The following is a 27,854-nucleotide window of genomic DNA, read 5'->3' on the forward strand; positions in this document are numbered from 1 at the left end:
TTGTTAACGTGTGATACTTGTGGCTCCTATTACTGTCTTTGCCGTTCGGAATATATGAGTCTTAATAAAATACTCCCCCTCCCCTCCCCAACCCCGACCTAGGTAGTTCGGGGTTGGGGTAGTTCGGATCCCCGACCTACAGTCAGACACACAAGCAAAAAAAAAAACCAAACAAAAAACAAACAAACCACACAACAAGACCGACCGATGTGCTCAACGAGCGTTTTATTTCGATGTGACATATGAATTAGGCAGTGTGATTCCTATACTCTACAACAACAAAAGGTTCACACAGTCTATCGTTCACCTGTAATACACTTCGCCCTGCACACGGACCATTTCGCCCCCTTGTTGTAACTCTTCTCTGGTGTGACACAACAAAAGGAAAGCTGAAATCATGTCGTCTCTGGTGTACTGACCGTCCACGGACCTTTTGCCGCCCGTGCTCACGACATCCAAGCCCTTCTGTGATTTTGTTATGGTGACCATGGACATTTCCTCTCTCAGTTTACCCAGTAGCAACTTGCCCTGCTCCGCGTGCATTTTGTCCGTCAACCTGTGATCCGGTAACGATATCACATCGTGCGACTCCAGCACGCTCGAGGTGATAGCTGTGGGGAGATTGCCACCCCTGCGAGATCGCTTGTACATGCCCACGTTCATAGTCGAACCCATTCGGTTGCTGGAACCGGCACCCTTGGTGTAGCCCATAGTCATTTCTACAGCGTTGGTCTTCTTCGTGGCCTCGGAAAGCACGGCCCAGCCTAGAGACATCACGGTGTCGCAGTAACAAAGCGCACCCTTGCATATGCCGGAGACCGCGCTGAGCACCATGTCGAGTTTGGTCTTGGCGCTGACGTGTTTCCCGAGCATGTATTTGTTGTTGACGTGAGACCATTTGCTGTAGAATTTGATCAAAGACCCCGAACCCAACAGCGATTGTTCCATCAGGTTCTTCACGTCCACGAGTGCGTTGACGTACGTGTTTTGTTCGAATACTATAACCACAGGAACTTCCTTCCACATGACTCTGGGCATGAGCACCTTCAATAGCCTGACGTGAGCGCACAGCAGAGCCGAGTACACGCGAGTCACTTGATCCAGGTCCGCTATTTCCAACTCCTCTAAGCCCACCACCTGTAAGGGAAAAGAAAAAGAAAAAGAAAAGGACATCGACACACACACATCATTGTCGGTCTGAGTAGATTGCGGACACACAATGTTTTGCGATACGTGTGAGATGTGCAGAAGAGACATCCGCCAGTTGCTCGCTGCTCCGTGGGACTATGTGATATCGCACTACGAATTCATGATCGTGTTCACCGCCTACCGCCGCAACATGACGTTCTACTCTAACATGGACTTGGGACAACTTAAGACCATGTATGCTCAACTGGTCTCGTACTCCCCTGCCAGGATCCTAGTGATTGACAAATTGGCGTCTACGTACAAGGCGCAGCACCGTCACGCCGCGGAGCTCGTCAGGCCCACCGTGCCTTGTACGCTGTCGGACGTTATAACCCTGGCGTTGGGCAACAGAGTGCCTAAGCGGTTCGTGCACGTTTGCATAGCCCAATGTAATTTTCTCAGTTACGACAATATGACATTGGCGTCTTTCGCGTCCGTAGAAGGCATCCGCGGCGGTGCTCTGAGATACATGGCTGTGTTACAAAGTCAGGGAGAGCGGGGGCGACGCGATCTGCACGTAATCATTTCCACCGCCATCACGGGGTGGATGATGAGATTGGCAGGTTTAGAGTGTACGTGCGGAACGTGGGCTCAGGTGATGGACATGGTGTCGTGCTCTACTGCGGATACCGAAACCTCGCTGACGTTACAATCGGAGGCCAGGGTGACCGCTTACATTTGTACACTGCTAGACCTCCACGCGGACGACTTGCCTCAGGGCGACACACAGGGAGACTCGCGACGACGACAACAACAATGGGCTAAGGTGGATTACGACTACGTGTTCGACGAACTGCTCGTGTCGGGCTTGTCAGCAGACGACCGCACTCACCGCCAATTGTCCGCCGCTTAGCTCCACGGCGCAGCACACTCCGGCGCAGGACTTGGAGCCTCCGCCGAACGTGGGGTCCATGCATATGTAGGCCCTGGCCACGCTACTCTGGACCATGCGTTCCAACTCCACGCAGTTGCTGGATAGGAACTTGTTTATGATACAAGCCTCGAACGGAGTAGTCGTGTCGCTCTTGGTGTCCGAAGAGGACGTGCTGCTGCTACCCGTCACCTCGCTCTCGAAGCCCCTAGGCACAATTATGTTCATCAGTTGCTTCAGATGGCTGTCTACGGAAATGTGCTGTGGACAGTAGATTCCCATGCAAACGCAGGTGGAGTCCGGGTCCCTGGCGTGGTGTTTACATTTGAAGCTCTGCGATACAACGTGATAGGCGGGTTCCCCGTCGTCCCCTCGGATGTCTGCTACTTTATTCAACCAAGGGGTGTTGTTGACGTGACTGGTGATGTGCACTTGTTTACGTCCCCTGAACGCTATATTGGGGAGAACGGCTAGTAGCACTTTGGAGCTGACGAATCCCACCTCGTCTACCAAGATCAGATCGGCGCTCTGGCCCCTACTCGCCTGTAACGAAAGCACAAAAACACACGGACAAAGTGCGATCAGAACCAACTGCGCGTCATCGCAATCGCGGCGAACGTGCATGCAACGGTCACAGAGGAATCGTGACACAAGACAGGAGGAAAAAAGGACAGGAAAAGAAGGGCAGACACACAGAAGACGGCGATGGGATCGAGGGATCCGGGTGCGAATCTCCTACCTATGGGGTTAATAGACGATCCCCAGTGGGTGAGCTATTGCGTCGAAAACGCATGCACGTTCAGCAGCAGCGAGGCCCTAGGACACGTGTGTCACGATCACTGTAGTAGACACGTGTGCTCCGGCCCGGGGTGTACCTTGGTGCGCGACATGGTGGACTGGACGAAACGTAAGAGGTTGCCTCCGCCAGAGTGCCCCGTCGAACAACTGCTGGTGTTCCGCAAACCGCAAGTGGAATTCAGAGCCTCGTACCACATGCCGTCCAGGGACCTCAGCCTGGAATTGGGATACGGAGGCCTGGAGTACACGTCCGGACAGAACACAGCGCCGCCTCGTAACACGGACCTGAACCAGATGATTTTGACGGCTTCGTTGCCGGTGACGGTGGCGCTTTTCGCCACGCTATTGACCCGGGAGTTTTCCGACGAGTACCGCCATGTACATTACGATAGAGGGTCAACCAGCACCTCTATCGGAGTGTTGTGCTCGCCCTGGATGGCCATTACCCTGTCCCTTGCCAAAGAGGTAGCATTTAGGTCTGCCTTTCCGCTGAGGTGCTCGAGGGAACATCTGAGCGTAATTCGCGACGCGGCGTTCGGCAACGCCGTGGCCGTGTCGACTCTCTTCGATTGCAAAGAAGGTAAAATCAACCGGTTCATGAGAAAACTGGCCGGCAAATACAATGACAAGCACGCAAGTCGCACCGGGTTCTACACGATGGTGGCCATGGTCTCCCTCTGCCTTTTCCCGTATTTAAAGCATCGTGTATTGGGTACTATGTTCGACAACAGAAATCTGGTGATCATGTTCTTTGACAAAACTACAACTAAGCACAATCAGTGGTCCACTTTATCCACGCACGTGCATCGTCACGCCAACGACGCGGCGTTCGCCAAGAGAGTGCATCTGACGAACCCGGACAAGCGAAAGAGGCTACCTACCGCGGTCAGCGCGATCTTGGATACGTACATTTCAAACGCAGTATTACAGCAAGAGATGGACGACAGAGACCTCGCAGATGGCGGACAATGCAACGACCCACGCTCACAGCACACGGAGGAGACCGCGGAGAAAGGATCCGTCTCCGACCGTGCTACCGAGCGGCAAACCAAAAGGCTCTCGTCGAGAAAACGAAAAGGCCCGTGTTACGGAGGATACTACGAGGACGAGGGCGAGCGAGTTGGACAGAAAGTGACAGTTACGCGTCGGATGCTCGACCTACACACGCCGTGTTAGAGTTTACGCCGTATGTTATGTAATGTCATGTTACGTTATGATGTTTACCCGATGTGTGAGCGAGTGAGCAAAAAAAACCCCAAAAAAAATAAAGCATCGTGTCATGAACACAGACTGGTGTCTTTTACTTTCTTTGTTGTCTTTATTGTCATCACCATTAGATTCATATACATGTTCATATACATGTTATACAGTACAACAAACAACAATTCCACCCTTAGACATGCACACAGTATGTACACATATTGGGGTGGTATGCACAACGGCAAAATCCGTGGGGCTCACGGGCCGCATCGGCCCGTCCTCTTCTTTGGCCGTCTTCTAGGCGTTTTGGCAGCCGACACCGGCCTTTTCCACTTCACGGTGTTTTTCATTCGCTCGGTCGAAGGTTTGCGCCTCCGTCTCGACTGTCTCGATTCTTCGTACTCGCGCCTAAGGTCTTCGATGTGAACGGCGTGGTCTTCCGCCAGCGCCGCGTTGTGTTTCTCCAACACGTCTCGTTTCCATCTCATGTTCACCAAAACGGTCAGAGGCATGTAGCCGCATTGAACGAGTGTATCGTAACAATGTTCGGGTTCTGACATCGATATCTTGTCAACAAAGTCTTTCTTTAGCGCAATCCCGCAACGCAAGCAGTTCCAGAATGCGTGAGAAGGGCATGTAGGCCGAGGCCCAGGGCACTGAGCGTCGATCGCCTGCTGCTGCGGCCGGCGTTCCGCCGGACACTCTAATCCCGACGTGGTCTTGGTCGAACACGTAGATTCCGTCGGCGTCCATCTCGTCGGGCGAGTCCCCCATGCGCACGTGTCCATGGTCCAGCTGACGAAGCGTGCAATACGCCGCGATGTGCGAGAATAACCAGATCAGAGCCGACACCTTTCTGTTATAGTTTGTAGGATTTAGCGTTTTTCGCAATTGCAACTCCAGGGCCGCGTCCAGGGTCGACTCGACCATGAGCGAGCGCTTCACCGATAGCACGTTCTTCACCAGCATCGAGGCGCTTTCCACGGGAAAGCCGGACGCCGTCAGGTGTTTGAATAGCACGACTCTGTCGGCCACGCATCCGTACCTGGGGTTGTATCTACGCAGGGGTCCTATCATCGCCATGCACACGTACGACAGTAGCTTGTCGTTGTTGCCGGTCGTCGAGATGGACTTTAGATTCATGCGGAGGTCCTCCGTTTTCACGGACACCGCGGTCCTGTCCACGGGTGTCAGTGCGTAGTGGTCCGAGAGCAGCTGCGCTCTCTGTCTGCTTCTGTTCAGCGAGCCGTAAAACCTGTACAGCGACGCGATGGGATAGGCGCTCAGATACCGAGGCGTCTCGAGTTCCCGGAGAGTTCGAGTGTGCAAGCAAAGCTGATGGAATATTTCTTTGCCCATCGTCTTCTGTTTAATCGTTTCGTCTCGTCTCTTAAGCATCGCTATCTGCTCGACGAACTTGCCCGGGTTCGCGACGCGCTCGCCCTCATTCGTCTCGTCGGCTCCCTGATTTATGAACATGGTTCTACGAGGTCCCAGGCGGCACATTTCGCCGTTTCCGTCGATGTGAAAATTCACGTTCGCTTGTCGCGCCTCGTCCCGCGCGTAAGGTATGTGTTCGTGTCTGAGCGTGAAGTGACAACAGGAAATCTGCCTCCTGACTTGCTCCCACGAGTCCATCGTGATCTCGGTTTCAAAATAGCACTCGGGGCACTCTTTGGTGTCCACCGACAGTTCTGGCATGAACGGATACCGTAGCATTATTATGAAAAAGCCCTGTAACAGGTCCAGCGTTGCCACGGTCTCCTCTATAGAGCAAGTCACAAAGTCCCGCAGTAAAGCTCTGTAGACGTCCACGGCCGCCGACAACGTGATCGGTTGAGCTTGATTCGACAGCATGAAGTGAGATCTCTCTAGCGCTTGGATCGTAAGCCACAGCGTGTACTCGCCGACTTGTTTATCCGTCGGTTGCTCCGGAGTACGCGCGGAGGACTTGGGTTCGCTGTAGGACGAGGTGAAATCTATCAGCCTGGGGTCGATCGTTCCCGTTATTCTGCCTCGACAGGCCATGTCGTAAAGCTCTAGCGTGGTCGACGGAGCGTTCGAAGCGCACACTCTATCGCCCCCGGAGCCAACTTGTCCGCTATCGACAGTTTCCTCTCCCACTCGGCGAGACACAAACTCAGGCCCATCCATCTCGGGTCTCGCGAAGTCGTAGGGTGTTTCACGTCACCTCGTTTGGCGAGATGCGGCCAATGTTGCATCAGTTTGCTGTACAGAGACACGCCGACACGGCATAGGAAATCCGTGGGGCACGGACAGTTGCTGAACCTTGCCGTTATAGCCCTAGGGAGAGCCACGTTTCTGAATTCAGTCTCTAGCGTTTCGGGTAGCCGCTTGAAGGAGTACGCCGCAATTATTCCCCTTCGCTTAATACGAGGCGTTGTCACCACGACGACACGGTTAATGTCTCTGGCGATTGCTAGGGCTTGCTCGCGACCTCCCGGCGTAACAACTGCGACGGTTCTGCACGGGGTGCGGGCCATTGGTGTTATGTGATGGGATACCGCCACGGCGCACAGGGCTAGATTCAGCACATTGTCAGCCGCGGCATCCGAGTGCGCGATCCCACTCTCCTTCGCAAACACCGGCGTTAGCCCGCATCCGTACATCAGAACGGTGTACAAGTCGCAGGTGAGAGATCTGTAGTTGTACGGCTTGTAGAACTTGATCAACTTCCCGTCCTCCTGCAACTGCACTACTCCCGCGTAATCCTTATTGTGGACGGGGTCGAAGAACACGTGTCCCTCGGTGGCAGGGGTAGCGTATGTAAACTCGATGGCAATGTGAGAATTGAGTACCAGCACACCAGCTGCAGCCTCGTCGTACCACTCGCAGCCCAACGTCACCGAATCCGAGTCCTCGGGCCTCGGGTCTGCCCGAGGGCGACCGTCGGAGTCCTCGCTTTCACACGATTCGCCTTCGCTGACCGAAGAGCGCTCAGTCGTTCTCGCGAAAGATCTTTTGTGATCTACCGAATACCAAAACCTAGCTTTTTTGGGGACGAGCATGCCGTCCGAGGCGCACCGTTGCCACCTGTGTATTTGCGTCTCGTACTGAGAATGGACAGCGCCGGCGTCGCGAACGGGAACCTGCGTGGGCTCATCGAGCCCAGACTCCCATCTGTATTTCAACTGAGATACTTTGAAACAAAAAGCCGACGGGTTGGTCTTAGACCAGGGTATAGGTCTGGCCCACAGTTCAGGTCCCCGTATCCCCTTAGGCACATTGTGGAATTCACAAAAACGCTTCAGTGAACGATCGCAGTAAATGTACACTCGGTCCAAGTCGTCGCCGGTTTCGGCGCCGTGCGATGCGTTGTCACAGTAGAGAGTCTCGACAGCTACATGCAGTCCGGCTTCTCTCTGTTGCCGTGAGAGCTGTACGCTTTTGCGATCCGCGTGCAACACTAGGTTACCGAAGCTGTTCACCCTCTCGGTTGCCACACCGTTAGCGAGCATCGCTTTCACGTCCGATCTCTCGGCGCACTGAGACGTACAAGATACGATGTAACTGCTTCTGCTGGACTTCAAAACATCCACCCCCGCGGGGAGGGTATGCGTCCACGGCTTGGTGCCACGCTCGGCTTCTGGTGTAAACACGGTCACGTTACGGGACCTAAACGGCCCCGCGGCTCTGGCGAACCAAGCCACAGAGCGTTGAATGTACGCGTAAACTCCCTGGCGAAAGCACCTAATCTCCAGTTCTTCGTGCACGGTCCCGGAAAGCATCACACGAGCCAAAGCGTGAACGAATTCCGCGGCTGAACAAACCTGCGCGTCAGAAAACAGAAGGCTAGACTCGACGGCCGTGTCGCCGGTGCCCAAAGGACGGGCGTACCATTCGTTCGAGTGTACTATCGTTACGAGGTGCGCCGCGGGAACCGTGGATCTTTCGTCGAACGCATCCAGCGCGTGGTTCGATACTGTACAGAGACCCGTGGACCACAGCTTTTCGGCAGGACAGGCCATCACGCGCGAACACAAGATGTCGAAGCCTCGCCACACGAGCGGGTCTTTGAGCCGAGCCATCTCGGAATGTAACTCGATGCGATCCAGCGCGCTGCCCTCGGATTGCAACGCTGCCACTCCGTTGCAAAAACGCTCAGGTGGCGCTCCGCATAGCCATCTGATAGCAGCAACACCTGAGTCCTTAGGTCCTACGCTGACTAGGCTCTGAGATACAGGATACTCGTTTTCCCAGTCGCGTTCCACACCGCCGCGGTCGCGGCGCTTGACAAAAGTCCATTGCGCGCATACGAGCGAAGACCACGCTCTTCGCTCCACACTAGATACCTCCAACGGGTCCCTGTAACCGTTCCGCATGAACATCTCGTCGAGGACGGCGTGTTTAGGCCTACGTCTTATGGGGTCTTGTATGACAGTAGGATCTGGCCAGTCGGGTGTCTCGTTTCTCAGTACGTCCGTCCTGTACTGCGAGCTACTGTCCACTATCACCGCGACCGATTCCAAGTGTTGCACCAAAGGACCCTCGCCTTTGAGGTAGAACAACGGCGACTCCGAGGCGAACGCCACGGTGTGGCCGTCCACAACAGTTATACCCGGGAACCGCTTGACATCTGAGGATTTCGTCGTCAGTCGCAGAAAACGCCACGCGCCCAAGCTAGTGGTGACTTTCCCCGGGAAAGCGTCGACCTGTTCAAATTCAAACACCGGTCCTAGGGTTCTGGAATACGCTGCCCGAAGCAGCTCTTCTTCGTCCCCGCGAGGCAATAGGCCGCAGCCGTTGTAGAATTCCGAGCAGAGCAAAGGCGTCGGGTTGCAACATCTCGCGAGTAGCGTGGCCAATCTGTGATCTTGGGCGCATAGGAAAGCGCCCACCGTGTTGGCTCGCAACATGCGAGAGTTTGTCTCGTCCGTGCCCCTGGTCCATACCGACGCCCCCCTGTGCCTACTCAGGATTATCAGTCTATACGAGGGAAGGCAGTTGACCCTGCAACTCTGAGCCAAATGACTAAGAAGCGCATACACTGGATGAAGCCGGCCTCTACCGTGCACCACGAATTCGTAATCGAGCACGATGTCCCCTACTTTCATGTCGGGCACGCAGGGATGCACCGATCTGTAGAAACACGTCAAACACGCACTGACGTCGAAGTTCCTTTTAGCGCCCGCCGTTTCGGTCACCCTGACGCAGTGTCCGAGTAACACGGCCTCGTCCAAACAGGCCTCGTACGCGCAACCGCACTCGCCCACGGATCTGTCGGCTCGGGCCATCGCGTGCCGTCCCGGTTGGGACTTACGGGACAGGTGGAGTTTGTATTCGGCTAGAGGAGACGATAGCAGCTCCTCTTCCTCGATCCTGTCGCGGTCCGAGTCCACGGCGACGTGGATCAAAGGGAAAAACTCACCGTCTCCTATGACGGCTTTCTCCTCGCGCACCCCCGGAGGTTTTCGTCTCTTAGCCGCCACGATCCATGACATCGTCTCTCGTCGACACGCCGACGGATCGTCGCATTCTTCCGTCTCTACGTCAAATAGACATTGTTCGTATTTCGCGTGCGCAGACTTGAATAGGCGTACGAGTCTTTGTTCCTCGTAGCCTCTGGCGGTGTCGCTGCATATAGCTTGTTCGATCCTGGACATCGTCACCTCCGGGCATTCCGATGCGGTCTGTTGCGCCCGCTCGTACGGGGATGACGGGGAATAATTTAGTTGAAAGAAGAAACCCGTTTGCTCCATCAACGGAGCCGGTAGGCCGTCGGCGCGACTCCCGTTGAGTTCGATCACACACAGGTCGTCGCTTAACACCGTGTCTTCACCCAGCCATTTGGGTCTTGGAACGACCCCCTTTGTCCGAGGTATGTGGAGCACAGCTCTCCCGCTCCCGTGCTTCTTGTGAAACACCCCACACGCTCTCAATATCTTTACGTTCAAAAGACCCAATGTGCGTACACCAACGGTCACACGTGCAAAGCACTTGCTGTCATCAACACCATGGCCAAATAACACACAGTGTCCCGTCGGAATCATGTGCGATCCAAATCTCAGCTTTGTTGTTGTCAAAGGCAGAACGCGATCCGACGCTCTGTCCTCATCGCGATCCGTTGCCCCCTGAGCGTGTTCGGCCGTTATAGCAGCAGCAGCAGCAGCAGCAGCAGTGGCAGCAGTAGTAGTAGTAGTAGTAGTAGTAGTAGTAGTAGTAGTAGTAGTAGTAGTAGCGTCTCCGTTTTCTTTGCCTTCAAAGTACAGTGCTTCTTGTGCGTCGAGCAAACCTTGCTCTATGTCAGGTGCCATTGGTCTTTCGGTACCCGGCACATGCAGTCTCACGGTCGAAACCAAAGGCCTGGGGTTAGCGGATAGCATCTTGCGTAGTTTCATCAAGCTCCCGTGCGATTCCACCCTTAGTTCAAACGTACTGTCGGTAGGCAGGACAAACGAGTCGGATAACGACAGATAAGTCGCCGTGATAACTTTAGCTTCGTCTAACTCTACATTCCAGGCAAAGAGAAGACCAGTCGGAGTGTTTGACAACTCTGTGTTGTCGTTCAGAGTCAGGCCTCTGAACGCAAGAATTGAATACATGATAGCAATGCAACTGGGAATCTCCAATCGTTTCTGGGTTACAATTGACATAGAGCCTGGCAACAGGCACACCGCGTGGTCAAACGCATAACCGCGAAACCCACGGCGTGTTGTTGGTGCTACACGATTGGAAGGTGTAGCTGGGAACACGCGTAGCGTTGCCACTTTAGCCGATGTGCCGTTGGTACACGTGGGAGCGTCACCGCTCATCTGCGCAGTGGATATAGCAAGCGGAGGCACGCCCGTGACTCCTCTGCGTATCACAAACGAAGAGTAATTACACGAAAACCATTCCGTTACACAACCCTCGGGTACGACAGAATCAGGGCAGTCTGCGGTCCGGTTCGTTTCCAAACAAGTGTCCTTGGGCACGACGATGACAGCGTCTCGTAGTATGTGTCTCAACACTACAACTAGCTCGTTTTCGGCTACGATCGAGAATCCCGCCGGCACCCTGACCATTTCCTCTAAACACATAAGGCCTCTCTGTACACTCGACGCATCCCCACGCCGACATTGATCGACGTGCCCTATGTTTGGCTTAACTAGGGTGTTGTCGGCAGCCCGCAACGGTTGTATGCTTCTCAGGTCCAAATCTCGTACTCCTTCTGGTATGTTGCACCGCAGCGTGAAAGCGCTCCCGAGCTCCGGATCGCCTAGGGCCAAAGCGCACAGTGTCCGAATTGTATCGGTTCGACAAGAGCTGTCAAACACCAAACACACCGACGTGTTCCACGAGGCCACCATCATATACAGACACACGCCGTCTGCGGTGTACACGAACTCAGAATCCATTTCCAATCCACGTATGTCTTTTTCCTTCACTGTGAAATACGCATCCCACGAGATACCGACAGACGGCTCGTGAAGGGACCGATGCGAGCCGTCACATAGGACCAGAGACAAAACCGCTCGATCGGCACGCTTCACAAACGCCGCATTGTCAAACAGGACTGTGCTCTCCTCAAAACGAGCGCATTCTTCACACGATAATTCTCTGGTTTCGTAAGGATCTGCAAAGTTGTGAAGTCGCACAATGCGCCCGCGGTCATCCGCCACGGTGTGGGTGCTGCGGGCCGTTCTCGCTTCGTACAGCAGCAATCCGTCGCTAGAGAGCACGGAGCTAGACGAGCGTATGTGTTTGCTGACATAGTCATCGTAAAATATTTTGCATCTAGTTAGAAACCTCGCCATCCAGATGGGATCTAGCTTAGGGTACACGGTGTTATTTGATCCAAACAAATGTGACAACTCTTTGTCGACAAGCTGTAGCTTGCCTCGCTTTAGGCACGTGTACACATACGTTATGTATTTATCATGCATACGAGGCGGCCGTTTGTGGGGTCTGCCGTTGTGAATGATCACAGAGTTGTGTTTCCTGTCCTCCGGCAGGTTATCGCTACCATCATGACCGAACCTGGCGTCTCCGCTTCTCTTTGGAAGCGACATGCTGATTTCGACTACTCCGGGTCGCTGCGACCCTTGCTGTCTAGTGCAATTGATGCTGTGTTTCATAAATACAAATTGGCGGTTGAGGAAACTGCAGTGTCAATAACAGACGGACAATCGCCGGAATGCGAAGAGTCTATGACATTTAGCAACCAAGGGTCTGCTCATGATGTTGATGTTGGTGATGATTGTGATTATGATTATGATGACGATGATGATATGAGTTCAGCTGAATCACACGGGCAGCCAAACGCAAGCGGACCGTTTCTCAATTTTGATGACAGCGACAGCGACGTAACCATGACCATCTCGCCATCCGAACTGCATCATCAGCCGGACAAAAGTGTGGATCGGGACGTTGAGATCGCGTGGCAGCCTGCTAAGTGGCCACCAGCCGATTTACATAACACCTCTAGCTACCACAGAGAGCGCAAGTCAAACGACGAAGTAGCGTGCCACCGGTGTAAGGCCTACGATGCTCACTGCAAATCATCGGCTGAAAAGTACAGGAGGACGTTAGACAACTACACGAAAACCGTTTCGGAACTCATGGCGGGTTTCAAGAAAGTCTTGGAGAGATACCCCGAGCTCAAAGTAGACTGTAGCGATGAGCGTCTGTACTACATGGTGCAGGCGGCCTTAGGTCGCAATAACCTAGTTCGAGAAATGGTACGCTTATCCGCGACGAGAGCTGCCTGCTCGCCAAAGTCCTACGGCGAGTCTACGACGGCTGACATCGCCGCGGTACACGATGCCCTGAACATCTGCTACAACGACGCAGATGCGCTCAGGTTGATATTAGACAGATACGCTGATCTGTATGTGCGATACATACAAGTTTGGCGCGAAATGTGCGCGAAGGTGTCCAAAGACATCACGGTGATGGAACTGTTGAATTACACCGAGGGAAGACCCGGTGTTGAACACGGAGAACCCTGGTGTGAAGCCAGAGCGTACATACGCCGCATAATCGACAGGTCGAAGCGCCTGGCGCCGCGCTCTGTGGCTGATTACTGCGCTGAGAAACTGAACGCTCTGAACCTCAAATTGACACGCGTTCCCCGGGACCAGGGTGTTCACAAAGAGGATCTCGAAGTACTGCTGGAAGACATGCGACAGAGACTGGACCTGGATGCGAAACAATGCGCCTCGGATTCTCACATGTCTGACCTGTACTTGGACGTTCGGAGCGACCTCGCGGTACTAGACACGTTAGTTGGTGTGGGATCGCTCTCTGCCAAGACGCTGTTACACGAGAGACATTTGCTTGTGTGTCAGATACGCAAATTGGTGAAAACTCAGGGTTGCGTTCAATTCCACTGACCGAAATGCCGCAGTGGAAACGCGCCCTGTGAGTGGAAGTGCGAGCGGTACTGGAGATCACGTTACCGACATGTACTAATAACCCCTCTGTTGTAGTATATGTGATTGTTTAAGGCAACGATATCATGGACAGTCAGTGTGACTACTTGGTGTTGGATATACCTAAAGGGCCAAAGGAGGATGATGATGATGATGATGTGGATTGTGAAGTATGCAAAGAACCGATACGACAAGGGTTTTACGAATGGAAAGGTGGGGCGATATGCGTGTCGTTGGACCAAGCCACAGCCGGAGCCATGGTACCCTACGTAGATGCGGGGATCAGCGAGCACGCTTCTGGTGAGGCAGTGGCGAAGTCATCCACCACGGCCGTGTGGTACGTGGCGGACAGCACTGTGGTTGAATTGAAAGGGGACATACATCTACAAGACATACCACCCAACGGCACCTGGTTGTCATCGCCCGAGGAATGCTTGCGTTCGATTCTACGGCTACGGGGCGCGTATTTGGCATGCATCGCTCTGCCCGAGCTTAACAGAATGGTGATAGAGCAGAAGAACGACGACGGATTGCTAGGCTTGATTCGCGACTACTTGGCGGACACTGACAATTTATCCTGGGCCGTGGATTTGTTCGGTGCGTTCGCATGCGATGCCATGCTGGCTCCCGTGCTGCATGTGATCTTGCGATCGAGCTGGGTGAAGGAATGCAAGGACACACTGGACACTAACAACGATCTCAAGTTAGGTTGGGCGCAAGAATTCTACGACTACAAATGCGTTGCCAAAGACGCCAGAGGATGCCCGATGTTCACGCATCTGCGTGATTGTGGAGACGCGTGCGGCAACGAGCACACGGCGATCACACGCCTCGTGCTCCGCTCAATGAGACTGTCGGGTTACACGCCTTGGTCCGCTGTGCATGCTGTCCGCGTAGCAGAGGTTGCTATAGCGAAGGTAAAGTGTCGACTGTGCAGAGCTCGTCTTCTGGCCTCCTGTGCGTTTCTAATAGAGTGTGCCGCCGTAGAAGCGTCTGGGGAAGGCGATTGGCTTGTGCGAAACGAAGCCGTGATAGAATTATGTTGGATTCTGTACGGCATAAACTTTGGAGAGTGCCCCGGGTCCGATGATGAAAACTTAAAAAACTGGGCCCTGGCTACGGTGGCGCATTCCGTGGGATACCATGTGTACAAGCCTCAAGAGCAACAGGACGCAGAGGCCCTGGTGGTTATGTTCGCAAATGACCACGTATCTACAAGAGCACGCGAGATGTCCGACGAATCGCCGCTGCCGCCGCCGCCGCCGCCGCCGTCGTCCAGTCAAGCATACGAACCCGACCACGAGCTCGAGAGTAAAATACGCGCAAACGCTAGATACTCCACTGGCGAGAAGCTGTCGCGTCGCACAGATAAGGTAACGAAAGAGTTATACGCCGACATATCCACTGCAGTGGATGTGATGGACGTGGCTCCGATTGCCATGGAAGCCAGAGCGCAAGACCCGGAGGACGTGACTTTAGCCATTCTGTTGTGTTTCCCCAGAGTCGCGGAAAACGCGATAGATCAACTGACGTTCGAGCCGCCTGGGAGAAAATGCTACACGACGGAGTTGTGGCCCGTGTTTGTGAATTCCACCAGGGCTTGTTACCAGTTATTTAGAGCGCTGGCCATTCCGGTCGCCCCGAGCCCGGCGTACTTACTTGAACTGTTGGCCAGGGGCTGGAGAGGCCTACCCGAACGCACGCTGCAACGGTTCCTGCCCATGACAGCAGGCCCGTGTTGGCACGTGGATCGCAAACACTACGACGTTTACTTCTTAGGTCCACTGGGGAATCTCGTGTCGTTGGGGGTGATGACGGAGAGCGACAGAGGGGCGATCGTCGAAGCGCTTCACCGCGGACTCGTGCCCTGCTTTGCAGGTCGAGGCGATAGCTCGTGCGATCGCCTCTTGAGCTCGACTTTAGCGCTGAGCTTTGCCGCGTGCGGGGTCACGGCGCTGTCTCGGTCTAGCCAGGCCGTCGCCTCGGCTCTTGCGTGCGACTTGGTCTGCGTTACTTCGGGAGGACTGTTATATTTCGCGGCTTGGTATCTCATGGTGTATCTATCGGCTATATACGCTCACCCGACGTTACGGAGCAAGTTGTTACAGTCGGGGTCCGACGCCGACAAGTGCCTGTGTCGCACGTTTGACATTTCCGACGCGGCCGACTCAGTCGTGGAGTACAGGAGCGGGGAAATGTCAAAGGCCACGCGCTTGGTGTTTCGGGACATGCTCGCCGAACACACCCGCCTCAGACTGGTGCAGCTTTACGTGCCCGAGATGCTGACACAGCTGCCTTACGTACGTCGCACGGCCCTGCTACCGGCAACCGTGAAGATGGCTATAGAAAGCAGAGACCGTTGGTTCGCCGAACATCACGGTCGAGCCAGTCGACGCGAGGCCGATGCTACTACGGGGCCTAAGTTCGAGTACCTGGGTAACATAGCGTACGGTCTTCACAGCAGCATTAAGGGCAAACTGAGCGCAGACACAATTAGACCCGTGGCGACGTCGCTGGTGGACGGCACCGTCCGAGACTTTGATTTGTGGTGCGATTCGCTATTCGTGTACAGTAGTAGTACGGACCACGGTGACACAGAAGAATCGCTCCGTGGCACACTGGAGGACGGTGACACTACTTTCACGGATGTTGCAGAATCAGTCGACGAGGGTCTCGTGTCGACACCGGACAAGCCGATCGACGAGACGACAAATTCAAATACAACCACCGGTGAGGAGACTACACATCAACACGATGTTGACGTCGAGGTGGACATGTTGACAATGGGTGTAGCTAACCTTAGTGTGTCCCAGGGCGTCGTACCAAGACAACACTGTGTATGCAAGGGACTTGTGGTCGACAGCGTCGAGAATCTGGGGTTTGACGAGGAGGACGCGTTCTTGGCGAAGCTGGCCCCTGCGAACAAAGAGGAGTACACAGTAAATGACGATCCCGTGATAAACAATCCCTGCATGACAAACATAGGTCGGACATCATACAGTGTACGGGGGTCCAAGGACCACCACGACGTGAACGCCGACAACATTTATCCATGGTTGATACAAGCGTTATGGGTGCTCACGACTAAACGGTCCCATGCTACTAGCGAGCCCAGGACACCAGAAACGCTCGCAGTTATGGTACATTTGATAGTGAAAAGACTCCCAAGTCAACACAGTACGCTTTCGGTGTGCAACGATATTGTGCAACTGCGTGAAATCTGCGACAGAGAGCGTGAGTTTGTCCCTATAACGGCTATAGTCGGAGGTATGTTTGGGCTGAACATCCAAGTGATCGCGCACGGAAGCGAATACAACGTGTTCAATCCGCACTATGTAAACCGGCCCCACGGTGCGTTGCATTTGACCCAGCGCGGTTGGTGTGTCATCAGCGATCAACCTACACCACGGGGATCGATACCCGTGGGTGACACCTTGAAGGAATATCTTCGCTTGAATGACATTGCAGTGAAACCGGTGAAAAGCGACGGGTACTGTGGATTTCACACCGCTTCGGTGTTATTGGACCTGGGGCTAGAATGTTCATTCGAGGCACGAGATATATTGGTACGAAAAACGGCGGCTCATATCTTTGCGCAAAGAGCGCAGAACCGAGAATTTACAGTGTACCTTAATGACAATAAAGTCGACGGTGAAAACGCTTTGTACACTCTGCTTATGACACCGGAGAGATGGCTTTCGGTGGAAGAAGTACATTTCATCTTATTAGCCCACGGGAAAAACTCTCTGTTCATAACAAAGAACTCATACCCTCTGTACAGCGATGAACATGTTTATTTCCACATTGACAATAATCATTTCCAACCTATTATTAGGGCAACAATGCCCTGAGCGGTCCTTGAATGTACAATAAAAAAAAACCAAACACTCGTAGACATACAGCAAATGTAATCTGTGTGTGTATAATAAAGAACCCTTGCCCTATGTACAGAGATGAACATGTTCATTTTCACATTGACAAGAATAAAAATCACTTGTGGATATATATATATATAGCAAATGAAACCCAGTGCAGCAGGGACTAGTTGTGGCACTCATTAAAGCATTAAAGCAAACACACAGGCGTGCACGCGCTTGGCATTCATATATACATGTACTGGTCAAAGTGAACAGGGAGACAAATATCAGTCGTAATAAACACTGTGAGGCACTCATTAAAGCATTAAAGCAAACACACAGGCGTGCACGCGCATAAATTGGCATTCATATATACATGTACTGGTCAAAGTGAACAGGGAGACAAATCAGTCGTAATAAACACTGTGACGTGTGTTCATATAGTCAACACCGCAGTTCAATGCGTGCACGTAGCTATGATTGCGCTCAGTGTCAGGGACGGGCGATGCGGGTTGGGGAGGTTGCTCTGTTTCGAGGGAAGGTGGTGTTCGTGGTAGCGACACGGCATCTGCTCTCTGGCGGGATGCTCGTGCTTGTGACACGGCTGGGGTCGGTGTAGAAATTGTTGACCTGCGGGGGGCTCTGCTTTTGGATGGTCTTGGCGCAGGAAGCTGTCTTTGAGCAGGAGCGGTTTCGTTGGGCTCACGTGCAGGAATCCTCGTTGTGGTCGAACGACGCCGTGTGGTCAAAGAAGAACGTTGTTTATTTTTCGATGAATGTTGTGGGATCAACGTAGGCAGTGGCAGAGCGTCCGCTGCCTGTACCGGTTCGACTATTATGACCTTGTTCCACTTGACGTACTGATTGTGTATTTGCACATGAAACGGCGCAAACGGTGCAGACCGGCAGTTTGCCGTCGGTACAGTGAAAGGCTGATATGTTTCGCATTCACCCAGGAGAGACAATATGTGCACGTCCCGCACGTCTTGCTGTGTTAACTGCTCATACATACTATAGAAAACCTCTATGTCGCCATCGGGAACGTCGTTTTCGTAATCGTCGGGCAGGTTTTCCCACTGAGGTACAAATCGGTCGAGGTCTAACGTTCTGAGCGTGTCGGTGATGGCACGCACACCACCCGGCACTGGCGCAATGGGACTGTCAAAGTCCTCTTTCGCGTTCTTGCGCACGCAGACCTGCGAAATCAGTTTGGACGTGATGTGATCGAGCAGACATGCCAGCAAATCCACTTTGAAGCGCGCGCCGTCTCTCCATATCCTACCAGGGTGTAGTCTCAACAGGGGAAACCCGAGTATACTCATTGTGAGGATTTGTGCTTTGATAAGACAAGTGGTGACGTGGTACGCCAGCGTACACTTTTGGCTGTCGGTCATATTTGCCAATCCGTCTGGACTCCCTAAATTCCATTCGCCCACATGCTCCCCGACAAAGGCCCCGGTGACGCCTGTGTCCGTGAAGGGCATCTTCATGAGGTGCAAGGCGAATGTCCTTGCCACAAACGGGTGTATCTGCAACCGCGTGTGCATGTCCAGTACAGTCTCCAATAACTCTGCGTCTTCGGAGAAAATCCTGTGGATCAAAAGCCCGGCGACGTTCTGTGTAGTCAGTACGTGGCCCAAGTACAAGGCTTCTGTGCTCTTGATGTCGAGAATGGAATCTATTCTCATGCCGATCGGGAATTCGTTGACGTGTAGACACACGTAGCGAAACCCCCGCTCGGGTGGCTTCGATAGATCTACTGCGTAGTATACCCTAGCGCCCGTCTTGCAGTTTATTGTCACCGATGGTATATCCGATCGTGTGTAGGTGAATTCCTTCGGACGGGTAAATTTTCTCGTCAGTCTAGAACATACGTATATGCCCATAATGTAGTTCGAGTTGATATCCTCGACAGCTGTTCTGTAAACATCGGACGCCTGCTGAGCGTTGGCATCGCAACCGTGCGTGCAAACGACTTTCTCTAAGCCCACGGTGGGGTTGGTTTGAGGCGTGTCGGGGGTTTTCCTTAGCATTAGCTTAGTGGCATAGCCTTTGTGTTTCTGGATCTCGAAGGCTGTCGTGAAAGCCATTGTGAAGTAGGGCGAGTGCGTCGTCCCGTAGCGTGCATCGTTCAGGTGACTGTACTGCACTCCGTTAGACCTCCATTTTGGCACTTTATCTAAGAACCTCAGATCGGCTTCGGTTGTAGCACGCAGTACTTCTGGCTCGTCCGATGTGTATTCGCTTGGGTACAGGACACTGTCAGGTAGTTCGATCGCCGATGCGTCGTCTGTCGGCAGTGGATTTCTTTGGGCGCGCCGTGCACTGTCACCGCTCACAGGGCTCTCGAGTCGGACGTCATGTACGGCCTGGGTTGGCTGGTCGTCTCCATGACTCGGACCCGCTGGCGTGTCATCGCAACCACCCATCTGCTCACACTGTGGCGCCACCGTTTGCTTCTTGCGTTTGTCTGTGTTACTCAAAGCCAATATGTCACAGTCTTCGCCATTTCTAACATGCATTTTGTCGGCCGCTACATTGGGAAACAAGCTCGAGATCATGGTGTTGACATCAAAAGAGGTTACATCGTAGGGGTCTACCTCCTCGCCGTCTACCTCCTCGCTGTCTACCTCCTCGGCGTCTACCTCCTCGCCGTCTACCTCCATGTTCAGCATTGGAGCAACGATGTCGTAGGAATGATTTGTGGCGTTGTGCAGCATCAGCGCGGAAGCGTCTATAGTATCGAGATCCTCGATGTGTGCCATCAGCGGATATCCAGCGTTTAAATCATCGACGTCCGCCAGCGAGGTCCCAGTGTCGAACAAGCGGCTGTCGAATGAAAAGCTGATGGAATGGCATGGCTCGCTCGGGACAACGTTGTCCCCTATACTTGGAAATGTGATGTTGTGGGTGTCGTTGTTATGGGGAAAGTTCATTAGCTCTATGATGATGGGCTCATCGGTGTGCGTTTCAACATAAGACATTTTAGGTCGAGCGCTGCCGTTGTCCTGCGGATCGCTGCCGCTGTCAGGAGCCAAGGGCCTCTTACCGGGTCCGTGGTAGGCATTATTACTAGCTTGGCTACGACGGAATTCATGTCGGCGTATTATCATGTCGTTGGGCATAGACACACACATAGCATTCACTGTGAGTGCACTTGCCAGTCCTCTGAAACATTCTAGCACTCTTGTGCCAGGCCTGTGGATCGGCGCGGTGAGAGATCCTTCAGATGGCACGGTTTGCTTCGGTGGTATCTCGATGACGGTGACGCGGACAGGTTCGGTCAGGCCGATCTCCGACAGCCGATCTCTCATAACGCTGTCGTCCGTCACGCTGTCGCCCAGCCAGACATAGCCGCCGTCCACTATCGACATGCATCGGACGCCAAACGATTCGGGTTGTAACGCGTCCCAAGTGCTCAGATCACGGAAGCCTTCTTTGCACAAGAGTAAGAACTGCGACTCGATAGTATCGGCACTGTCCGACGCGTCACTACTCCACCAACTGTCCACTGCACTCTCGACATCACCGGTGAGGGGTAGCAATATCTGCACCATTATCCCACAACAGGCCTTCCTCAGGCTCGTCTCGTCCGCCGCACTGTTTACTGCCCTGTACATCTTATTCATACAGACATAGGGTAATAGAGACACGACGTCCCACGTGCGCGTGTTCACTAGCAACGTCTTGATCAAGTCTCGGTGGGTAGCATACAGTTGCCTGGGAGGCACTGTGTTCTTCTCGTAGATATCTCTGAAGCAGCCCAACACGCCCGCGGCAACCCTGTGCCTGGTCACGGGTAGAATGGGATTGTCGTTACAGTGTTCCGGCGACAGCCACGACTCGAGAGGAATCCAGATCTCGTGTAGTGATACAATTGCACGCAGCGACAGCACGGTGCAGTCCACAGACTCCTCCAACACCAGCGAGTCCAGCCTGGGGGCGAGCGGTTTGCAACACGGCAACGACATACCTAAGGACTCCCAATCTCTGGTGTTGTACGTTGTCACAGTGGCGTCCAAGACTGTATTGATGTGAAGCTTAGGCACGGGTGTCTGTAGCGAATACACGACAGAGTTGTCGTTTGCACGTGCGACGCTTTGTAATGTCGGAGACGAACATAGCGGAGCGTTGTACGCGTCGTCCTCGCACCACACGTCGCGGCATATGCACGCACTCTTGACAAACGAGTAGAGGGGCTCCGGTGTTCTATCTGCAAATTTGTCGTGTACAGGGTTCCACGTGCCGTGGGTTGTGGTGTTGGGCATTTCAAGATAATAAGGGATCTTGAGATTCAGTACCTTAGAGCTTTGTCGGTTCGTGTATCTCCACCACAGCTTTAGGAAAGTGATATCCTTATTCTGTCTATCGTGAAAGGTCAATGGCGTCTCTCCGTGCCCGTACTTGCTGTAGATGACAAGCACCAGTTCCTGCCTGCTCGCCTGATCGCTGTGTAACACGTGTCGTTTGTTCTTCACTGACCCCAGAAACAACATCACAAAATATGGCGTGTGGTACACAGCTAAGTGTTCCAAGTGTTTCAGAGACAACTGTTCCAAATCCGACATCTCACACCACGGTCTTCTGTTCTCGATCCCGTAGGCGACGGTTCCGTCGGCGGTCGGGGCCATTGTCACGCCATTGCACAATGCGCATCGATTGTCAGTGGCTACCCCGGGAAAAAACACACTCAATTTAAGTTGACATTGATGAGTGCGACACGGTTTGTCTTTATGAATGTAGCAGAAATCACGATACTGTCCATGGTCATGGCCGCTGACCGCGGCGATGTATGACTCCTGGTAATAGTACAGATGGTTGAGAGCGTCTTGGGTCGTTTCGAAAGTCATGTCGTTGTGCAAGGCTCCAGAATGCAGCGCTTTGGCAATGCGCTTCCACTCTGTAACACCATAATCCTGTTGAGCCATGACACTGTCCTGAAATACAAAGCGTGAAACAGTATGGACTAGATGATAGTGTGCTTTATAAATAGTGTATAGTGCTACCCCAGTCTTTGCCTGATGGTGTACTACCTCAGTCTTTGTCTGATGGTAGCCCCAGCAGTGGCAATTTATTCACACACACACACACACACACACACACACAAATTTCCAAACGAAGGAGACAGCTTAGAGTATCGCACAATACGACGATCAAAGCCTGAACATGTTAAGCGAAGTGTCTGCGTCTGGTACAGTGTGACACAACATCATCTTGTACTGAGCGGTCTCCCAGTGGTAATACAGTGTGTGCTGAACGGCAAGGCCTTGACAGTCAGCGGCGTCTGTTTTGAGTGTCCATTCGATCAAGTCTGCCTTCATCTCATCTGTTATGTTCACGTCTGCGTATCTATCGCCACAAGTGTAAGGCGTTGGATGGCACGAACCCATTGAGGGTAACGTGTACCAGACGTCGAGCGGTTTACCTTGACAAGGCGAGCCCATCCTGCTTCTAGGGCCCGTAACGTGGCCGATTGCGGCCGTAGCTGTGGCTAAATCGCCGGTGAAATGTGTGTGTGTGAAAAACGACATGCCGGCGCGAGGAGGCTGCGGTAAAACGCCGGTGAATGTGTCCATGTCCACTAGTATATACCGGACTCCGAGAGTTTCGGCAGTGTAGTCTACCATCTGCACGTCCGAGGGCAATTCGTTGGAGTGGCCAAAGAGCCAACTCAACACTTTGCATTCTGTGTTCTGTACATCGCCGTTGTGGTTAGACCATAAGATGGCTTTCATGCCTTTGATCCTGGGTATGGCGTGGACGCATCTCGTTCTGGTGTCGAACGCCTTCCACCGTAGGTCTAACACATACATCCTCTCTGTCCTGATGGCCACTTCGTAACGCTCGGAGGCTGACATGTATCCGGGTGGATGCACCGACTCCACGATACCCAACGCTGCGGCCTCTCCGAATATCCTATTGCCGTACTCGGGCGTGAGCCTACTCTGTTTGCGCGTCACAATGTACATGGCGCTGTAGTTATCGCAGCCCGGGAACATGTCAATCGTTATGGCGTTCGGCAGCTCGGGGTCGACGGCTGTTCGGTTAAGGTTGAATTGTTCAATCACAGCTACGGGTCTGTCCACTGTGCAGCCAAAGTGCGTAGGCCTTCTTCTGTACACGTAAAGCCCCGGAGGCAGCCACTTGGATCTCTGTATCTGATACACAACCACAGCGTCGCAACACTTGGTGTAGTCCGTGCTGCGATGGTTCAATATCCATCTGTACGCTGTGACGACTTGGCTCATCTCGAAGGCCCACAGCGGCCTGCCTCCGGATCGCGCTCGATATGCTGCTGCTCTCGCGGAGACCCGGTCGTGTCTCACGTGATCGACTCGTCGCACTATATCACCGGCTTTGCCGTCTGTACGCTGATCACAAGGACAGCGTACCTTTGCCGAACCGGAGGTCCGCTGCAGCAGTACGTGTACGCTGTGAGCAAAGTTGAACCTGTGATCTGAACACGGGGCCGCCGACATCATTTCAGTCAGACGGAAGCCTTCCGCCCCGGGGACGTAGACCATGTCATCTATCACAGGCATGGGCTCCAGCGACAGTGCTTTGAATAGAGCACAGCAAAGCCCTCGGTTCGCCATCGAAAACGCTTCGTTGTCCGCGACTCGGGTTCCAGAAGAGCTGCTGAGAGATTGCGAGACGAAACGCAAAGACGCTCTGGTCAGGTCTGTGTGCAAAGCTACGAACCTGTACAGGCGCGTATCTACGACGAGCTACAAAGACACGCGGAGCGGCCGACTGGGTAAACCCGGACACAAAAAACACAACAGCAATGACTCGAAGTGCCTAGTGTGTCGGGTGACCTTGGTGAAAAGCAGCAAAGACAGACACAGAGCAGGCGTCAAGCTTCGGTGTCCCTGCAACGTGAGAGTTTGCAGCATGTGTTTAGGAGGCAATCCTACATGGTACTTAAGTCAGCCGCACTTCACGTCGTGTGAGGTCATGTCGCGCTTTGTGTGCGGGATATGCTCGACCTTTCAGGATGCTGTGGAAAAAGTGTGCTGTCTTTGGCTCTGTGCCGGATGCTCGGCCGGGCGTAGCGCGGGCGAGCCTTGTGTCAAATGTTCACGAGAGACTACACGCGGCAAGCGTCGTGAAATGTGCACGTTGTGGCCAAAGACGAGATCTGCGGCGGACTGCCCGGCGGATGACACACGGCGCGTTTGCGACGTGAGCAAAGTGGACCGTTATAGACAGGAGATCAGACATCGTGTACTGCGCAAAGTGTCGCAAAGCAGACACATTTCTCCATCTGACATCAAAGTATTGTTTCATGACACGCACGCCGCGTCCGAGCCGTGTGCGTGTGATTCCACTCAGGGATCGGCTCTGTGCACAAGCTGCACTCCGGTGCTGACCATAATGGAACTGCTGGCTAAGAACCCCAAGCCCCTGATGGCGTCTCTCGCAGAGAGAGCTATACCGGGTAGAGCCCTCGTTCGACACACGTACAATAGAGACCTGTTACTGCAAATGTTAAACGATCAACGTTTGCCATTTTGTTCAAACGCACATAACTGCAAAGGCATGCTGGTCAGCGCAGCCGACGGCAAACGCCGGCCGCTGAGAGCGTTGATATCACCTCAAGCGTACGCCGACGTCGCGAGGTGTGACAACGACACCGCGAACACATATGGAGCAAGCCCTACGGCTTGCATATTGTGTTTGCTGTTCAACCAGTCTAGCTCTGTGTCACGCATGCTGAGCTCAGAATCACTGTACCTAGAGCCACCGCCAGCTGGACCCGTGTACTATTTCAACATAAAGTTGTCACCTGACCTTGGAATACCACAAGTCGACATTGGAGAATATCACAATTACACAGTGTGCTTTAAAGGCACGGCGTGCTGCTTCAAACCTACATTCTATTACAACTGGAGAGACGTGTTGGCTGCATTACAGATTGACAACGTGGGAAAGGTAACACTCTTACCTGTGTGTTGAACGGAACTGAAGCGGAATCCTGTGCTTGAACTGGTGTGAACTGGTGTGAACTGGACGAAGCGGTCTCCTGTGTGTATATTCGAGAAAAAAATCACAATCAATTACACGGTCTGCTTCAACACTAGGTTTACTAACCTGCGCAAATTTGCGTAACTTCCCTAAACCCAACACCCCCTAGAATTACTGGCTTTTTTATTTTCTGGTGCAAGTCCCGAAGTGTTAATCACCCATGCTGAGATTTTCACAGGTCGTCAGCTTGTTTCTCCTCCGGTTTTTTGTTGTGCAAACCACCCATTATCCTTGAGGCCTGGCACATTTACATTTGCTCACTCGGAGTTGCTCAGATCCAAGGCAGGCCAAACCTCTGTGTTAAAACTTTCAGAAATGCCTGCCGTATCTATATGCCACACATCGACTGACCTGTACATATAAAAGACACACATTCACACCTTCCTCGACTCTCAGCACAGATCTTCCATTGTGTCATGCAGGTGCAAGAGAACATGTCAGAAATTCACCTGTGCCAAATGCAGGGATGATGGATACTGGGTCTGCAAACGCTGTAAAGTCTGAAACACTTGGAAATAAAACAGACGTGTGTACCCGTATATTGTGAATGTGTGTCCTTTGCGTGTAGGTTGTATCACAGACATTTGGCCTGCCTTGGATCTGAGTAAATGCCAATGTTACACACACACACACACACACACACACACACACACACACACACACACACACAGCAAATCTGGTCCTCGCCGACCCACAGCACGGTCCTCGCCGACCCACAACACGGTTCTCGCCGACCCACAGCCGTGTTGCCGATGAAGAATATAAAGCCAGCTGCTGACTTGTGTGAGTGCTGCTATTGTTCTGAAACCATGGGCACGAAGGTCGCGGTACCTGTCAAGACATACGATGGTGATGTGTTCCTCGTTAAAGTATGCCCGAGAGGTACGGGTTGCAATACTCCTATAGATGACATTAACGTCAAGGGACGCGTGGAGCTTGGAATCCACCTCGACCTCTGTAAATCGGAAGCCTACCCATGTTCACTCGGGTGTGACCTCACCTCATTGCCGACCGACATTGTAGTGTCCACATGCAGTGGGAGTGTGCGTTTGGGAGACACGTACCACATTACGGCAAAAGGCGACGTTGTGGTGAACGACAACCTGGACTCGCTTGCAAAAGGCCCAGCTAAACGTGATGAACTGCGAGTGCACCTTAACAAGGACGAACGCTCCTGTGTCGTCTACACTGCCGGCGCGGACCCCGATCGGCGCGACCACGGCGTATGCATTATCGCCTCTAACTTCATAGAACCGAATGGTAGATTGGTGGCCGAAGAACTAGAGGTGATGGAAAGGCCTGGGTACACGAAACTCGAACCACAGACTGGGGTGAACAATGAGGTAGATGGCTCCATGATAGTGGACTTTTACATACGCCCCATCGCCCCGGATTTACAATATGACAAGTTTTGGTTTTCTCTTAACCCTGTGAGCAAACAATGGTTTCAACCTCCAGCTAATGTGAAGACGCGCAGGGCGGGAAGCCCCGATCAGGTCCGTGGGGGGCTGACGATATGCAGAGGAGATGCATCTGTCTTCATAACGGCAACAGGCATGGTTCACCTTAACGGACCTGTGTGGGTGCACGTTGGTACTAGCACCGATCAGGAGAGCCCTGGAGTCAGAACGGTGGTTGTGTTTGAGTGAATGTCTCCATTTTGTCAATGTGATCTCCCGAACATAATTGTACACTGTTGGTCACGGAAAGATCACATCTGTTGTTACTACCCCAGACTGTACATGAAACCAAATAAAGTTTGTCTTGTACGTACTATAAACCGAGTCTGTGAACGTTTTGGTATTACACAGCACACGTACTCACACATAGCCGATGACACAGTCAAGCTGATACGCGGTAACCCCTTTGTGTATTTCTTTTGTTTTATTTGACAAATGGTGATTGCAATGTCAACACATACAGTAGTGACAAGGATTGACAAGAACTAATATTGCACATAGAAACTAACATACTGCAGGTCGGGAACGTTGGAACTGCAGGTCGGGAACGTTGGAACTACAGGTCGGGAAGGTTGGAACTGCAGGTCGGGAAGGTTGGAACTGCAGGTCGGGGACGACTCCAAACTCCGCCATGACCAAGACCAAAGAGCTTTCGAAGGACACCAGGAAAAGTATTGTAGACCTACACCAGACTGGGAAGAGTGAATCTACAATAGGCAAGCAGCTTGGTGTGAAAAAAATCAACTGTGGGAGCAATCATCAGAAAATGGAAGACATACAAGACCACTGATGGTCTTTTGACCGTGGGGTCAAAATGATCATGAGAACGGTGAGCAAAGATCCCAGAACCACACGGGGGGGCCTCACTATTGCCAGTAAGTTACTGGAATTACTGATCTACAGTATCTTTACTGTTGTGATGTTTTACAGTTCAACCACTTTACTGTAAACATATATTACAGTATAACAACAGCTTTACTGTAAATGTGGTTTACAGTTAGAAAGACTTACCGTGATTAAGTTTTATAGTATCACTGTACTGCAAATGTGGTTTATGGTATAACACTGTAATTGTGTA

The 27,854-nt window shown here is 52.8% G+C and overlaps 1 protein-coding gene across 1 annotated transcript; it reads right to left on the reverse strand.

Moving 5' to 3' along the window:
* LOC146582803 (uncharacterized) lies at window positions 1-27,822 on the reverse strand. Its single transcript, XM_085279680.1, has 4 exons — window positions 27,290-27,822; window positions 25,237-25,314; window positions 2,021-2,602; window positions 1-1,137 (listed from the first exon to the last, which is right to left on the reverse strand). Exons 1-4 carry the CDS (start codon window positions 27,407-27,409, stop codon window positions 304-306), a joined length of 1,614 nt encoding a protein of 537 aa, XP_085135806.1. The 5' UTR covers window positions 27,410-27,822; the 3' UTR covers window positions 1-303.
* Between the last annotated feature and the right edge of the window lie 32 nt (window positions 27,823-27,854).

This window comes from Mchenga conophoros, linkage group LG1, assembly GCF_057382185.1.
Source record: "Mchenga conophoros isolate Kocher_MC1m ecotype Shallow Benthic linkage group LG1, M_conophoros_male_GT1.1, whole genome shotgun sequence".
Taxonomy (NCBI): Eukaryota; Metazoa; Chordata; class Actinopteri; order Cichliformes; family Cichlidae; genus Mchenga; species Mchenga conophoros.

Coding starts and splice junctions, on each gene's coding strand:
- LOC146582803 (XM_085279680.1), bottom strand. CDS start 27,409: ATGGCGGAGTTTGGAGTCGTCCCCGACCTGCAGTTCCAACCTTCCCGA. Junction 2,603..25,236: donor CAGTTCCGTTCAACACACAG/GTAAGAGTGTTA, acceptor CTTTCGTTACAG/GCGAGTAGGGGCCAGAGCGC. Junction 1,138..2,020: donor TAAGCGGCGGACAATTGGCG/GTGAGTGCGGTC, acceptor TTTCCCTTACAG/GTGGTGGGCTTAGAGGAGTT.